This window comes from Salvelinus sp. IW2-2015, unplaced genomic scaffold (assembly GCF_002910315.2).
Source record: "Salvelinus sp. IW2-2015 unplaced genomic scaffold, ASM291031v2 Un_scaffold5607, whole genome shotgun sequence".
NCBI lineage: Eukaryota > Metazoa > Chordata > Actinopteri > Salmoniformes > Salmonidae > Salvelinus > Salvelinus sp. IW2-2015.
Window position 1 is genome coordinate 2,791 of NW_019946872.1, and position 17,658 is coordinate 20,448.

Sequence of the window (17,658 nt, forward strand, 5' to 3'; positions counted from 1 at the left end):
GGACCCCAGAGCACTACCAGGACCCTAGACATACCAGACCTAGACCAGGACCCTAGTGCACTATCAGGACCCTGGAGCACTACCAGGACCTAGGCACACCAAGACTCAGAGCACTACCAGGACCCTAGAGCACTACCAGGACCCTAGAGCACTACCAGGACCCTAGAGCACTACCAGGACCCTAGAGCACTACCAGGACCTAGAGCACTACCAGGACCCTAGAGCACTACCAGGACCCTAGAACACTACAAGGACCTAGAACACTACCCAGGACCCTAGAGCACTACCAGGCCCTAGTGACTCCAGGGCCCTAGAGCATACCAGGCCCTAGAGCACTACCAGGACCCTAGAGCACTACCAGGACCCTAGTGCACTACCAGGACCCTAGAACACTACCAGGATCTGAGGCACTACCAGGATCCTAGAGCACTACCAGGACAAGTGTCCCATACAATAAGGGGATCTGCTGTACCCATGTTATGTCAGAAAAGTCAGTTATGAATTATTCTATCCTGGTTAAAAACAAGTTGTCATCCAATAGGCTTTGGTAAAATGTACAATATCCTCACCCAAATGTACATTCTGTAAGAGTAATGTTATGTCAATTGTTTGACGGTCCGCGACGATTCTGTCCCTTATCACCACAAATTTTGGTGCCAGCGAGAATGACATAAAGAAGTAGTCAAGACGACTAGCTTGATAAACCTTCGTCATATATATCTCACTAGGTCAGGATATTAAACCTCCGTCATGTATATCTCACTAGGTCAGGATATTAACCTCCGTCATGTATATCTCACTAGGTCAGGATATTAAACCTCCGTCATGTATATCTCACTCGGTCAGGATATTAAACCTCCGTCATATATATCTCATAGGTCAGGATATTAAACCTCCGTCATGTATACTCACTAGGTCAGGATATTAAACCTCCGTCATGTATATTCACTCGGTCAGGATATTAAACCTCCGTCATATATATCTCACTAGGTCTGGATATTAAACCTCCGTCATGTATATCTCACTAGGTCTGGATATTAAACCTCCGTCATGTATATCTCACTAGGTCTGGATATTAAACCTCCGTCATGTATATCTCACTAGGTCAGGATATTTAAGCTTCCAGAAATCCACTAGTTCTTACATATCCATGATATTCATGATTTCCTTAAGTGCACAAGGGTGATAGTTTGTAGTGTGATTTCCTTTTACGGTCCATTGAGGTATTTAACACCAAGTTATAATCTCTCACCACAATAAGAATCTTGTATTGCTTGTAAACTTGGTCAATTATTACAATTATTTTCAAAGAAGCGTGGATCATCATTATTTGGACCGAATAAATTGGAATATGTTAAACATTTTTGGCTCAATGACTCCATCTTCCTTTTGGATCTGTTTGAACAATTCGTACATTCGTATTACCCCTGTTGAGTTTCTTTGCCCATGGGAGAAGTATATTAGGTTTCTAAGCAAATGTATTTTCATAACTTCTTTTGTACAATGTTAGCTAAACAGACTGTTACCAAAGCTACATTTCCACACCCTTTACTGGGAATGCACCTCTTTATGAGAAGGACTGTGAGTCTAGAATAGATGAAGTCATTACATCATAACCAGTTACAGTGTTTACTGTTCTTCAAGCCACACCTGTTGAAGTAGGCTGGCCAAAAAGAGAACAGAATATTATATAAACAAGATGCTGTACTTAAGGACACACCAGTAGAGGTAGCCAATAAGAACTATAGAGAGMAGCCATTTCAAGAGTTACAGAAAAACCACTGGAGCTGGCAAACTACAGAYTGCAGCTATTTCAAGTGCAAACGCAAGAAAGAAGATGAACAGAAGGGCAAGAAGTGATCATCAAAGTGAGTACTACTATTGTGCTTTTATACCTGTCTATTATGGCAGTTCAGAGTATTTAACTGTATTTCAAGTTTACTGCACAGGCCACATACTATACCCCCTCGGGCATTATAGCCTAGCCCTTTACACTCAGTACTCATTTTAKGTTAAAAATKGAAGATTTGGGCACTGGTAAGCACCTAAATTGGAAGGYAGTTTCTGTACAGTAACATGCTATAGGCTACATGACAGAGCTCAGGGTCTCCTCTTCACAGCTCTGTATGGGTTTTGACTATTGTGGAAATTCTAACCAAAAGGGAGAGACTGTAGATTCTTCAAACAACAACTTTTATATAAGAATTGCAATTCTGAAGTGGTTAACAATCACTCAATGATGCAGAGTTAAGAGCCCAACGAACAAAGTTGGGTCTCAGTTTTTATAAAAAAGTACAACCTTTGTTTACGTAGCAGTCAGCAGAAGTGTGAATGCTTTTTGCTGTTGCGATACAACGGTTGTCTTCCTGTACCTTTCCACAAAGCTGCACACTCAGTATACAGAAAGGCAGGATCTGGCCTTATCACAAGATTACCCCAAATCGACTGTTAGCGTAAAGACCAGCGACATGACCCAGGCTGGCAGTCAGAGTGGAAAAGTACTGGCCGATCATTAAATGCATAAGCAGTATAGAATATAGTCTTGTAAATGTTCCACCATAGCTGTCAGCCATTCTGATCTCCAGCACGACAAGAAGTTGCCCCCATCCCTCCCGCTAAGTGGGCAAGGAAATGCTGTAAATGAGGACTCTCTGTATTTTGAAAGATGAGACGTTGAGGATTATAATAAATACCACTTCGATGTCATATAACCTCTTGAGAATATAGGGGGTGCTGTTTCGACTTAGTGAAAATTGGTCTCCAAATTAAACTGCCTAGTACTCAATTCCTGCTCGTACAATATGCATATTATTATTACTATTGGATAGAAAACAATCTCTAGTTTCTAAAACAGTTTGAATTATGTCTCTGAGTGAAACAGAACTCATTCTACAGCACTTTTCCTGCCAGGGAGTTAGATTTCAGAAATCTTGGCCTCTGTTCCCAGGTCAGTTTATAAGTCCCTGTGAATGCTGTGGGGCTACAAACACTGCCTACGCCTTCCTCTAGATGTCAGTAAGTGGTGACAATTTGAATGGGGTTGATTGCGCAATCTGGGACTTTATATAAGCCCAAGGTGCGGAAGTACCTTTCTTTTCTGCCCTGCGCTTGACGCACGATGGACGTCGGACTGGCCTCCTTCCAAGCTTTGGTTTAGCCAGTAATATTTAGTTATCAGACTGTCATCTGATTACGTTTTTTCTTGGTTAGTGGCTATCAATATCTTTATTTGGTCGAATTGGTGATAGCTACTGGTGGAGAGAAAAAATGGTGGACTAAGAAAAATGGTGTCTTTTGCTAACGTGGTTAGCTAATAGATTTACATATTGTCTCTTCCCTGTAAAATATTTTAAAAATCAGAAATGATTGCTGGATTCACAAGATCTGTATCTTTCATCTGGTGTCTTGGACTTGTGATTTAATGATATTTAGATGCTAATATTTACTTGTGACGCTATGCTAGGCTATGCTAGTCAGCTTTTTTACTGTGGGGGGTGCTCCCGGATCCGGGTTTGGTAGCAGTGAAAGGTCATATAAGCAATCCAAACATCTGAGTCCAAATGTGCACTTCACAGTTCCATATCATTAAACTAAATGTCAACATTTAACACTGTTTGCAGTGGACCACACATCTGGATGCACTCATGACTCCATTCTATGAGCAGCAACATTACCATCTCCTACTCTGAATTGCCTTGTGAAATCCCAACACTAAGATCGTATTTCATCATTTAGCTTGTCATGTTGGCAATAGAACAAGAATTTAAATGAAGCCCAACTGAACCAGACTGCGATGTATAATGGACCGTTTTTTATTGCGTAAACAGTTGTGTAAAGGCAGGGATGCAGGGCTGTGTTCCAAACAAAACTAGAAGTGTTTTCTCTAGTTCCTCAACAGCACAGATAGCAAAGCTAAAAAAAAAGCACCATATAGGTGATGACTCTTCTTTGAGTCTTAAAAGTGCTTTGAAAATACTAAGGAACCGTACACATTTGAGAGGTGTTGCCACTAGGAAACAGCAATTAGACAGCTCACTCAAACCCTTGTAATTTTGTCTTGTTGCACCGAACCCAATTTACAATATTATTCTTATGTTACTGAATGTTTCCAGAGTATTTTCCAATTATGTCAACGAATGCAACGAAAAGTACAGTGAATGTAAAAAAAAGCGCATAAAATCATTGGTTAAAAGTCACAATAATAAAATGAAGATATGACCCATTTGTACTATTAATACATTTTGAAGTTTTGAAACATCAGAAGATATGGGCAGAAATAATAAATTGTAGGGTAACACATGTGAGTGGTTGGTAGATTTGACTTTTTATCTACCTGCCACATTGGCTGGCGGAACAAAAAGTGAATATCCCCCCCGGGCTGTGATGACTTTGAACAATTTTTTTCCCCTCACTGTCCCGGTACCTTCCCGAAGTACAATTTTAAAATGCCCCAAACTTAACTTGAACTGTCCCAAAATTAAAATACTTTATATTTTTGTGTTTTTATATGCCAACATGGATCGAGGTCATTTGCAGTGCTTTTAAAGTAGTTTGTGTATTTCTGACACAGACTGTCTAAATTATATACTAAACAGAAATCTAAACGCAACATGTAAAGTGTTGGTCCCATGTTTCATGAGCTGAAATAAAAGATCCCAGAAATTTTCCATAGGCACAAAAAGCTTATTTCTGTCCAATTTTGTGCGCACATTTATTTGCATCCCTATTAGTAAGCATTTCTCCTTCGCCAAGATAATCCACCTGACGGGTGCAGCATATCAAGAAGCTGATTAACCTCTACGTGATCGGTGTGTCCCCCGTCAGGACAGTTGAGCTAACTTGCGCTAATGTGATTAGCATGACTTTGTAAGTGTAACCGATGTGAAATGGCTAGCTAGTTAGCGGTGGTGCGCGCTAGTAGCGTTTCAATCGGTGACGTCACTCGCTCTGAGGCCTTGAAGTAGTGGTTMCYCTTGCTCTGCAAGAGCTGYGGCTTTTGTGGAGCGATGGGTAACGATGCTTYGTGGGTGTCAGTTGTCTGTGTGCAGAGGGTCCCTGGTTCGAGCCCGGGTCGGGGCGAGGGGACGGATGCAAGTAATACTGTTACATTGATGCTGTTAACCCAGATCACTGGTTTCTGCGGAAAAAGAGGAGGTCAAAAGGGGGGTGAGTGTAACCGATGTGAAATGGTTAGCAGTGGTGCGCGCTAATAGTGTTTCAATCGGTGATGTCACTCGCTCTGAGGCCTGCAGTAGTGGTTCCCCTTGCTCTGCAAGGGCCGTGGCTTTTGTGGAGCGATGGGTAATGATGCTTCATGGGTGACTGTTGTTGATGTGTGCAGAGGGTCCCTGGTTCGAGCCCAGGTAGGGGCAAGGAGAGGGACGGAAGCAATACTGTTACATAAGTAACAAGAACATTTCCCAGGACAGACATATCTTATATGGGCAGAAATAATAAATTATTGTTAATCTAACTGCGCTGTCCAATTTACAGTAGCTATTACAGTGAAAACGTACCATACTATTGTTTGAGGAGAGAGCACAGTTATGTACTTGGGCAGACTTGATGCAACATTTTGAACAGAAATACAATGATTATTTGGATCAATCTAAAACTTTGCACATACACCAAAACCTAAATTGCAGCTAGAGTCCTATGTCAGATAATGGTCTCTCTTGCATTTCAAAGTTGGGAAAAAAGCATGTTTTTTTCTAGGTATTATCTTTAACCAGATCTAATGTGTTATATTCTCCTACATTAATTTCACATTTCCACAAACTTCAAAGTGTTTCCTTTCAAATGGTACCAGGAATATGTATATCCTGCTTCAGGGCCTGAGCTACAGGCAGTTAGATTTGGGTATGTCATTTTAGGCCAAAAAAATTAAAAAGGGGCCAATCCTTAAGAAGTTTTTAATGATTAATAACTGATTCCGTGAGCTCCAAGCCTCACACATCCACAACATGTCGGGTTAAGCAATCTCACAAATTAAAGGCTTTAGACTTTGTTTTGTTGGAGCAGCATCTCTGGTATTACTTATGATTTATTTAGTGTTGTTTACACTGTTTCAAATGGTTAGAAAAATGATATTGTAATAATTTTTAACAGAACCTATTTGCTCTCGCTGTTATTATTACAATTAGTGATCATCATAACAATAAGTAATGTCATTAGTAAGCTTAGTATAGCAGCCTTGTATAACCACCATCGATCTTTAGGCCAAAGAATGCATCCTATTTATCTGTCTTTATGCCGTAACTTACTTAGTCCTACATTTTCAATATACACTGAGTGTACAACACATTAGGTACACCTTCCTATTGAGTTGCACCCCCTTTTGCCGTCAGAACTGCCTTAATTTGTTGGGGCATGGACTCTACAAGGTGTCAAAAGTGTTCCACAGGGATACTGTCTCCAATGCTTCCCACAGTTGTGTCAAGTTGGCTGGATGTTCTTTGGGTGGTGGACCATTCTTGATACACGGGAAACTGGAGTGCAGTAGCATTGCAGTTCTTGACACATATGCACTTGCTTCTTACCTTCCTCCCTTTTCTTGATCTCCAGTAGCTTCCACAAATCCGTACATTTTTTTCTACACATATGGCTTCCCCTTTCCCTCCTGAGCACCCAGTAAACATTCCCCCATTTCAAGTTCTCGTCCTCCTGATCCATATTGCTGTCACGTGGTGCGGTGTTCCGATTTTTTTTATAACCAATTTATTGATGCGATTATGACAGGCTATATTTCAGGCCTCATTGATCATGTGCATGCAATGCATACATGTCACGTAAAAAGGGAATAGGGAATGTTTTTCTTAAACAAAATGACTGGGTTTTGGTGACAGAACTTTTCAGTCAGACATGTCTGTAATTATGTAGCAGCTTCAGCAACATGGACAGCATGACAAACACTGTTGATGTTCTGTGGTGGTCGCTGCAGCCGGAAGGAGAGAGACACAGCTGATGCAGCTCACTGCAGTCTTCTTTTTAACTCAACCTCAGCAAGTCTGAGCAAAATCAAATCAATTGCATTCGGACTCCCTCAAGTCATGTGTGTGTCTCAATAATTTCATAAAACTGTGAGCTTAAAAGCATCAGACAGAGGAGCACCTGATGCCGCGGAGCTGAGTAGACGTTGACAAACCGAGCTCTTCAAAGTTATTCTATTATTACCTAAATAACAACGTTGAAACAATATTCTAACATCGGCTGATAAATTGTMAAGTACTTAACTTCCCAAAGAGCCATGGACCTCCGACCGAGAGGCAAGAAGAACGACCAAAACGTCGTTTATTCCCAAGATAACGATAACGCTACAGCTAGCAAGATTAGCATTAGCCCTCATAGCTCAGACGACAGTTCCAGACTGTTGCTCTCGGCAGACTCTTACGAGCATGCCGTCATGCTTGCTACTCTCCTCCTGGAAATTCAAGATGGTAACAAAAGACTCTCTGAAAATTGAAAAGAAAAAAAGAATAATGATAAATTGGCTGAACTCCATTCTTCCATTGACGACCTAGTTGATTTTCTTAAAAACATGTGTGTAATTGGAAAGAACACAATTGAGTATCCAATTCCCACGGGTGTAAAGGGTTAAGGTCAACAGAACTCTATCAAGTACTAGGTCATTTTAGCCAAACACCTGGTTGCCTCCTCTGCCAGGAGGCTGAAATGAGAATAAGGGGTGAACAACAGTTATGTAGTGGGATTCACAAAAAAACATTTTGAAAAGTTCCATTAAATAAGTAAAACTATACAGGATGTCAATCTGAGCCTGAATATATTACTTTACTTTACGTCTTCTACAGCTCGTTTACTTTTGGAGGAAGATGAGACATGGTTCGGTGTTTATGTCTTGATTCCTTTATAGTCAGAAAGATTCTGAGAATTCAGAGGGAAAGCCAAACAAATGCACAGAAAACCAGATCATATTTCATTATTCTGTCATAATTAATAAACATGTCAGAGTACACCATGTAGCTGTAACGATTGTCGTCGGGAGAAGAAGAAGAGGACCAAGGTGCAGCGTGGTAAGTATTCATAAAACTTTTAATCAAGATGAATACACGAACAAAAACAACAAAATGACCAACGAACAGTACTGACAGGTGCAACAAACACTAACCAGAAAATAATCACGCACAACTCAAAGTGAGAAAACAGGCTACCTAAATGTGGTCCTCAATCAGAGACAACAATAGACAGCTGCTTCTGATTGAGAACCACACACGGCCAAACACAAAGAATAAGACAACATAGAAACCCAGACGTAGAAGGCCCACCCAAACTCACCAACCAAAATAGAGACATAAAAAGGATCTCTACGGTCAGGGCGTGACAGTAGCAAACAGATTGTCGAATAAGTTAGTCAAAGCAGACCTCAACTTGGTACGTGGTCATGGAAACAGATCATACTTCAAACAGGAAATAGAAAAATACATATACTGAACAATTTTTTTTTTTAAGTGTCATGAGATTAAATAAAAGATCCCAGAAAGATCCCAGAAATTGTCCATTCACAAAAACCTCAAATGTGCACAAATGAGTTACATCCCTGTTAGTGAGCATTTCACATTTGTCAAGACAATCCACCTGACAGGTGTGGCATATCAAGAAGCTGATTAAACAGCATGATCATGACACAGATGCAACATGTGCAGTTTTGCCAAACAGAATGCCACAGATGTCTCAAGTTGAGAGCGTGCAATTGGCATGCTGACTGCAGGAATGTCCACCAGAGCTGTTGCCATAGAATTGAATGTTAATTTCTTTACCGTGAGCGGCTTTTGTTGTTTCAGAGAATTTGGCAGTACGTCCAATCGGCCTCAACCGCAGACCACGTGTATGGCGTTGTGCAGGAAAGTGGCTTGCTGTTGTCAATGTTGTGAACAGAGTGCCCCTTGGTGCAGTGGGGTTTTGATATGGTCAGGACACTGATATAACTTCGGACACTGAACACAATTGCATTTTATTGATGGCAATTTGAATGCAGAGATCCCGTGACGAGATCCTGAGGCCCATCACATCATGTTTCAGCATGATAACGCATGGCCCCCATGATCTGTACAAAATTCCTGGAAGCTGAAAATGTCCCAGTTCTTCCATGGCCTGCATACTGTCACAAATTGAGCATGTTTGGGATGCTCTGGATTGACATATGACAGAGTGTTCCAATCTTTGAAATTGTTTCATGTTGCATTTATATTTTTGTTCTGTATAGAATGTGCAGCCCTTGGAGTTCCACAGAACAGGAATGAGCAACACTGGTTTAGAGGTTACCTGTGGTTCTGACTACCGTTGTCCTGCTGACTGTGGCAGGGGGAGGGATTGGTCCTAGTGATGTCAGGATGAATAGGCCGAGCTGCAAGGAAAAATGTCATTTTTGTTCTGCTCGTGTAAGGGTGTTTTCACATAGTCCTCTTTCAAATACCCGATCTCAGTCCTTTTAAACGTGAACTATTGGGGGGAAATAAGAACTCAGTTCTCTGTATTCACACTGCCCTTGCCTTTGAATGATTTTTGCCAGTTCAGTTGAACTATTTTGTGAACCAAGTCCTCTTTGCATTCACATTGCTATGTTTAGAAAGGAACCGAGATCTTATTCTAACCTACTTACATTTTGGGAGCTAAGAGATTGAATTTTTATCAAATATGAGATAATAATCTTAATCAGAAGATATTATTAACATGTACATTTGATTGGTAACAGACTAAAGAGCGTGCAGTATAATGTGTTGATCTTTTGATTGACAGGTGTACTGCAGAACTATAAACTGTCTGCTGGTGTGGATGCTTGCCAAAATGTATATATAGGAGTCAGAAACATTTATTCTAGTGTCAAAATTGACTAAGTGTAAATTGGATAATTTGTCATGAAGTCAGTCTCGTCTTGACTTACTGGAGGGTTGGGCATGGTTTACTTACAGGTGATAGAGAAAGCACAATTATCTCAACACATAGGTTGTAAGATGGATTTTTTCCTGGCTTTCCCAGTGATTTTACACACCCACCATTACTGGTATCAATCCAGCTTGACACCCTAACAATGTCAGATCAGCTGATCATTTATTCTGGTGTTCTTTTCATTGCTACCACTATTGGTTTAATGTAATCTATTGGTTTAATGTATTATTTTAAGGAAACCAGCATTAACACAGCGATACATGTGAAGTTCAGCTTGTTCGCTGCAATGCACCCAATAAGCTTAGACCAACAAAATGGATACAGTTCTGTGAGCCTTTATAAATTCAAAATAACAGGTCACATTTTACCTTGTTGGCCTCCTAGCTGACACACCAAAGCAACAGCAAATGTCTTTCATCTGCTTCACCAAATGATCCTCCAATATTTCAAAAAATCACAACCTGTGTTGACTTTAGTAACTGACAATGTCACTTAATCTAATTTATTGATTTTAGTAACTGACAAGACCTTCAAAAAACCACTACCTTCATTGCATCCAGCAGGGGGCACAGGTGTGCACAATCACCTTGTAAACCTGAAAGGAGGAATACAAACATGGATCACCTATTTTCTTTATTTAACTAGGCAAGTCAGTTTAGAACAAGTTCTTACTTTCATTGACTGCCTAGGAACAGTGGGTTACCTGCCTTGTTCAGGGGCAGAACAACAGATTTGTACATTGTCAGCTCAGGGATTTGAACTTGCAACCTTTCAGTTACTAGTCCAACACTCTAACCACGAGGCCTCCCCACATTCAACACATAATTGCACACAACAAACAGTCAAAAAGGCTATTAGTTCGAAGGAATATCCACCCTGTTAAATTATGTAATCCTTGAATTAATGTTGCATAGAGGGGTAGGCTTGACTGTTGCTCTTATAGCTGAATATGGTCACTGTGAATCTAATGTATTGACTTTAGTAACTGTCAATGTCACTTAATCTAATTTAATGACTTTAGTAACTGTCAATGTCACTTAATCTAATGTATTGACTTTAGTAACTGTCAATGTCACTTAATCTAATTTATTGACTTTAGTAACTGTCAATGTCACTTAATCTAATTTATTGACTTTAGTAACTGTCAATGTCACTTAATCTAATTTAGTGACTTTAGTAACTGATGATGTCACTGCTAATCTAATTTATTGACTTTAGTAACTGATGATGTCACTGCTAATCTAATTTATTGACTTTAGTAACTGATAATGTCACTGTTAAATCTAATTTAATTAATTTAGTAACTGACAATGTTGAAACTACATTGCATTTTGTTTTTCCACAGGTTTTGTGCAGCCAGCTGAAGTGAGGATAGTTCTGGTGGGGAAGACTGGAGCAGGGAAGAGTTCAACAGGAAACACCATCCTGGAGAGAGAGTTGTTTACTTCTGACATGAGTCCAAATCCAGTGACTGAAAAGTGTGAGAAACAGAGTGGAGTGGTTGATGGGAGGAAGATTGTTGTCATCGACACTCCTGGGATCAGTGACATATCATTGACAGACACATATTTGATTTATAAAATGTGGAAACAGTTTTGGAGAACAGATAAAGTAGAAATAGAGAGATGCATCAAGATGTCAGTCCCAGGACCCCATGTGTTCCTGCTGGTGATCAGACTGGATAGATACACAGAGGAGCAAAGAAAAGCTGTGGAGTACATCCAGGACAACTATGGAAAAGGGGCCTCTGACTACACTATGGTATTATTCACTGGTGCAGATCAGCTGGAGGGAAAATCAGCAAAGGAGTTTCTGAAGGAGAGTCAGGAACTTCATACACTGGTCAACAGCTGTGGAGGCAGATATCATGTCTTTAACAATAAAGAGCAGAGAGACCGTACCCAGGTCAGAGAGCTGCTGAGGAAGATAGAGAAGATGGTGAAGCGTAATGGAGGAAAACACTACACCAATGAGATGTATGAGAAGGCTCAAAAAGAGATCAGGAACAGACAGTTGTTAGAGTTGGGTGTAGGAGTTGGCTGCAGAGCTATAGCATTAGGAGTAGGTCTAGAAGCCCAAAAAATGGTTTCATTATAGGGATAGGAGCAGCAAGAGTTATAGGAGGAGAGATAGCAGAGCTTGTAACCAAGAAGAAAAACAATAATTAACTACACTATAAGTGTCTGTAAATAAGCCCTGAAGGACCAAAATGATTATTGCTATTATGCTTTGCACGATGTATTATTTATGATGTGATATGGTTTAACCTTGACCCTCGTTTGGTTATGTCACTGCATTTAACCAAATGACTAAATCATTCATTAAAGTTATTAAGTTAATTATTTTTTTTACTTCACATAAAGGAAGAGACAGTACATTTGTACAACATGGCTTCCATACCTGATGTGTTGAAGCTGTAATCATGGTTGTAATGTAAAGTTGTTCCATGTGCTGCTCGCTAATCACATTTATTTATTTTCTTTGTTACGTACGTTTAACATGATGTTAGGTAGTGATGGGCACTAATATGGAAAATCATTATCAGTTAAATATTTTTTCTAACCTACCCAACCAAGTGAATTCAATTTGAAGCCTGTTGATGGCCATCAGCAGGCAGTTACATATGTATGATAAGTTGAGCCTGTGAGAAGGTATTGTGCCTGTAGGAACAGTCATGTATGCTCTTTTACATACACTAAGGTTAACAGCAAGGATAAGGCTATGTCAAGAAACGCTCATATTGATCGATATCATATTGAATTATCGATTTTGGTGCCCACCATTACTGTCTTTCATTACATAATAATTCATTTATTTAAAATGTTGTAATACTTTTAGATTATTTACAAAATAGAGAAATGTAAGATTTTGTTGATTGATTGAAACCTTGATGTTGACTTGTATTTAATGATAAAACATGCCCAGGTTAAAGGGGAAATGTGTTGACCTGTATTTAATGATAAAACATGCCCAGGTTAAAGGGGAAGTGTGTTGACCTGTATTTAATGATAAAACATGCCCAGGTTAAAGGAAGTCGGGTTGACCTGTATTAATGATAAAACATGCCAGGTTAAAGGGGAAGTGTGTTGACCTGTATTTAATGAAAACATGTCCAGGTTAAAGGGGAAGTGTGTTGACCTGTATTTAATGATAAAACATGCCCAGGTTAAAGGGGAAGGTGTGTGACCTGTATTTCAGGATAAAACATGCCCAGGTTAAAGGGGAAGTGTGTTGACCTGTATTTAATGATAAAACATGCCCAGGTTAAAGGGGAAATGTGCAGTTGCTACATCCATTTTAAGACTTATAAATTAATTAAATGTACCCATTAATTCTTGAAGAATATAACTTACAAATGTCTCATGAGCTTAGTTCAAGTGTTCAAAGAACCCAAATATAAGCTTGTTTTACTCCAATGTTTGTGATCAAAGTAAATGTAAACACACACTAGCCCTTAAAACATCAACACTATACTGTTGACATCATGGATGGTCAGTCCTTGTATCCAGAGCTCTGTCTATGAATGGGATAGTGGTTACATTTCTCCAGCTCCATCCCTCAGGTTTTTACCCAAACAGAGGCGGGGAGACAACTTTATTGTTTTAACTGCTGATTGCCACTTTAAGATACATTGATTATTATATTTTGATTGTTTCATGCTTGTGCTGTATATGATGTTTCATGATTTGCCAACCTTGGATGTTAAAGGACATTTAGTCATTGTTGGTGTAAACTTTACCCAGATTTCAACAATATATAATAAAGCAAAATCAAGAAAATGTTATTTTCATAATTTGTTCAAAAACCACTATGCATACAACTAGAAGCACAARCATTTTGCTGCACTCGCATTAACATCTGCTAACCTGTATGTGACMAATAAGATTTGATTTGAGAAGGCAAGTTGGTTTCTCTCACTCTTAGGAAATGTATTTCCTATGCTTGCCTTTCCTACTCAGTTCTCAGTAGTTGGTATTTAGACTTACCTTATTTGTATTCCTATTTCTTATGGATCCCCATTAGAGAGCTAATATTAATAATATGCATGTCAATCTCTACTGGCTCGAAGTAGAGGAGAGATTAACTTCATCACTACTTGTATTTGTGAGAATGTATTGACATGTTGAATGCACCGAGCAGTCTGTTTGAAATACTGGCTCACAGCTCAGACACGCATGCATACCCCACAAGACATGCCACCAGAAGTCTCTTCACAGTCCCCAAGTCCAGAACACACTATGGGAGGTGCATAGAGCCATGACTAGATAGAACACTATTCCACATCAAGTAACTGATGCCAGCAGTAAAATTACTGCCCACCCAGAGACAGAGGTAGAGTCTCAACACTGGTGTAGGCCTAATGCAGAGACAGAGGTAGAGTCTCAGCACTGGTGTAGGCCTAATGTAGAGACAGAGGTAGAGACTCACCACTGGTGTAGGCCTAATGCAGAGACAGAGGTAGAGTCTCAACACTGGTGTAGGCCTAATGCAGAGACAGAGGNCACTGGTGTAGGCCTAATGCAGAGACAGAGGTAGAGTCTCAACACTGGTGTAGGCCTAATGCTGAGACAGAGGTAGAGTCTCAGCACTGGTGTAGGCCTAATGCAGAGACAGAGGTAGAGTCTCAGCACTGGTGTAGGCCTAATGCAGAGACAGGGGTAGAGTCTCAACACTGGTGTAGGTCCACTGCAGGTACAAGGGAAGAGAGTCAGGTAGAGACTGAGTTAACCTAACGTGGCTGGAGTAAAAGAGATGCCTGAGCAGGGTCCAAAAAAAGTTTATTTCAGACTCTGCTGAGGGTGTCACTGAGCAGAAGTTGGAAAAGAGTATAAACAGATCTGGGACCAGGCTAGGTAACTATATACTTAAATTTCACAATGCATTTTTATTTTATTCAACYTTTTCCCCCTGAAGGTGCTGTCTCTGTGTGCAACACATTTAATTTTACTCAGAGCTGTGGACTATCTTATGTTTCTGGGCAGACACACAATGTTGAGTTGTCAGGAGGAGTTTGATAATAGCAACACCCAATCAGACTCTGCCTGTCCTGAGTGGAATTATTTTTGCCTAGCAACACTCTCTCATTGGCTTTACAGGGGAAATTAAACTTAACTCGGAATGTACAGGTAACTGCAGAAATAATGGAAACACTTGTGTAAATGAGGGATCTGGCAGCTATGTTGTGTGGTGCATTTTCCTGCCGTGGTTTAGGTCCTCTCAACCACTTAGAGACCAAGGTAAACACCAGTAAATACACAGCTATTCTGAGTGATCACCTTCAACCTGTGGTGAATAATGTCTATCCTGACGGGAGTGGTCTCTTCCAGGATGATAATTGCCCCCATCCACAGGGCATGAGTGGTTACTGAATGACTTGATGAGCATTAAACTATGTAAACCATATGCCATGGCCGTCCCGCGATCTAAACCCAATTGTACACTAGTGGGAGATTCTGGAGCGGCGCCTGAGGCGGCGCTTTCCATCACCTTCAACAAAACACCAACATGATAAGAGGGATGTGACAGTTGTCAAATCTATGCCAAGGAGCATTGAAGCAGTTCTGGCGTCTCGTGGTGCCCAACGCCGTATTAAGACTCATTATGTTGGTGTTTCCTTTATTTTGGCAGTTACCTGTGAAGTCCAGCTGATAGCTTCACCTCTCAGTTGGCGACAACAATTAACAGATTCATGCAACTACACTAACAGTGACTATTCAACTTAACTACCTTACTAACTAATGATGTACAACAATTACATTAGAGGACCTAGGCAACTAATACCCTGAGTACCAGTCTGTGTGTGCCATCATTACAACTCATTGTCATGGCTTGATAGTGAACAATGGATTTGGAAAGACCACAACCAGATCTGGAACCAGGCTAGACAACTACATGTTACATTTTAAAATGCTGTAAAAAAACAAAACATTCATATACCTTTTCCCCTAAAGGTGTCTGGCACATTTCATTTTATTCAGAGATGTGGGCTACCTTCTGATTCTGGGCAGACAGACAGGGTTAAGTTGACAGGAAGAGGTTGGTTCAGGAGCGACACCCAATCAGAATTAATTTCATCAGAGATGTGGGCTACCTTCTGATTCTGGGCAGACAGACAGGGTTAAGTTGACAGGAAGAGGTTGGTTACAGCGACACCCAATCAGAATTAATTCATCAGAGATGTGGTTTACCTTCTGATTCTGGGCGACAGACAGGGTTAATTTGTCAGGAGGAGGTTGATTACAGCGACACCCAATCATATTTCAGCCTCTGCCTGCCCTGCGAGCCCTGACTCAAATTGCTGAGTAGAAATTCTAATTAAGTGACAAACAAGTGTTATTGGCACGGGTGTTAAGTGTTGGGGGTGATAGGTGTTAGGGGTGATAGGTGTTAGGGGTGATAGGTGTTAGGGGTGATAGGTGTTAGGGTGATAGGTGTTAGGGGTGATAGGTGTTGCAACGGTGCCACTGGTGTTGCAAACCGTGCCTATATTTCCAAGCACCGGCTTCGAGGGAATTATCACTTTTATAAAACGTCTTACCAACATGTTCAATAATGATTGACATATTTTCATTAAATTAGTTATTTTGATAAATGTATTCATACTTTTTCATCCTTTCACAAGATATACAGTAAGTGGGTTAAGGACAGGCCCATTTACAGCAGCACCATACAACTTTCACAAGTATACAGTAAGTAAGGTTAAGGACAGGCCCATTTACAGCAGCACCATACAACTTTCACAAGATATACAGTAAGTAAGGTTAAGGACAGGCCCATTTACAGCAGACTGCATCATACAACTGTTGCAACTGATCAAGCTCCATTACTACTTATAACAGGCTCTGTTTAGTTTAATTCTAAATCTACAGCTTGGTCTATACATATACAGTGTGAGTATTTTTTACATTATGTGAATATATACATTAGGATACAATATTAGTATTATCAACAACATTTACAGATAGACTTTCATTGTTTCAGAGAATACAAAACCTTGTTACAGAGAATGTATCAACATTATATACTAGATTTCTAAATAAAGTCCACATTTTATTGTCAATTACTGGAAGGATGGATCCTTGCAGTGGAATCTGAAAAAGTTTACTTTGGCAATTCCCCCTGTCTAACCGCCAACTTCACGTCATGTTGGGAACTCAGACATTTCCCACTTGCTAACCTAGGTGGAAGAGTTGGAGTTTCCCACTTGGGAGGTATCAGAATCAACCAATACAAAGCTCTATTCAAATAACTTAATTTTAAGGTTCATTTTATAAGGTTCATTTTAACTCAGAGGTCCCGAACTCCCAACTTGATGTGAATACATCATGGGGTCATGTGTTTTGGTTGATTATGTCACATGACCTGGATATTAACCTTTACTTAAATATTTTTCATCAAACTGTCCCCTTTTTTATGCCGATGGTCCAGCACCATCTTCAGACAATTCCTTACATTTTTGGTCTAATTCTTATTTCCGGAAAAGGCTTTAAATAAAAAGTTAAAATCCAGGTCATGTGACACGGTCAACCCAAACACAGGGCCCTACCAGTCACCAGAGGGCAGTGTTGTAGTCGAGACAGTCGGGCGTATCCTTCACAGGAATATAACAGACACTCTGATGAGCATGACATTTTAGGCAGGATTTCCCAGCATCCTATGGCGATAGATATGTAACCGGAACCAGTAACGTGAGACGTACCCAGCTAATCTCATGCTTTTTCAACATTTTGATATGAAGCTGATATACAGTACCAG

At 40.2% G+C, this 17,658-nt stretch overlaps 1 protein-coding gene across 2 annotated transcripts; it reads left to right on the plus strand.

Moving 5' to 3' along the window:
• The first annotated feature begins 1,663 nt into the window (after positions 1 to 1,663).
• On the plus strand, positions 1,664 to 13,186 carry LOC112078387 (GTPase IMAP family member 9-like). 2 transcript variants are annotated; one of them, XM_024144651.2, is made up of 3 exons: positions 1,664 to 1,868; positions 11,249 to 12,926; positions 12,973 to 13,186. In XM_024144651.2, the coding sequence occupies exons 1-2, from the start codon at positions 1,838 to 1,840 to the stop codon at positions 11,998 to 12,000; spliced, it is 783 nt and encodes a 260-aa protein (XP_024000419.1). In that variant the 5' UTR covers positions 1,664 to 1,837; the 3' UTR covers positions 12,001 to 12,926; positions 12,973 to 13,186. The 2 variants fall into 2 exon arrangements, with proteins under 2 accessions (XP_024000419.1, XP_070298137.1); XM_070442036.1 differs by having other exon boundaries at positions 13,020 to 13,186.
• The last annotated feature ends 4,472 nt before the right edge of the window (positions 13,187 to 17,658 follow it).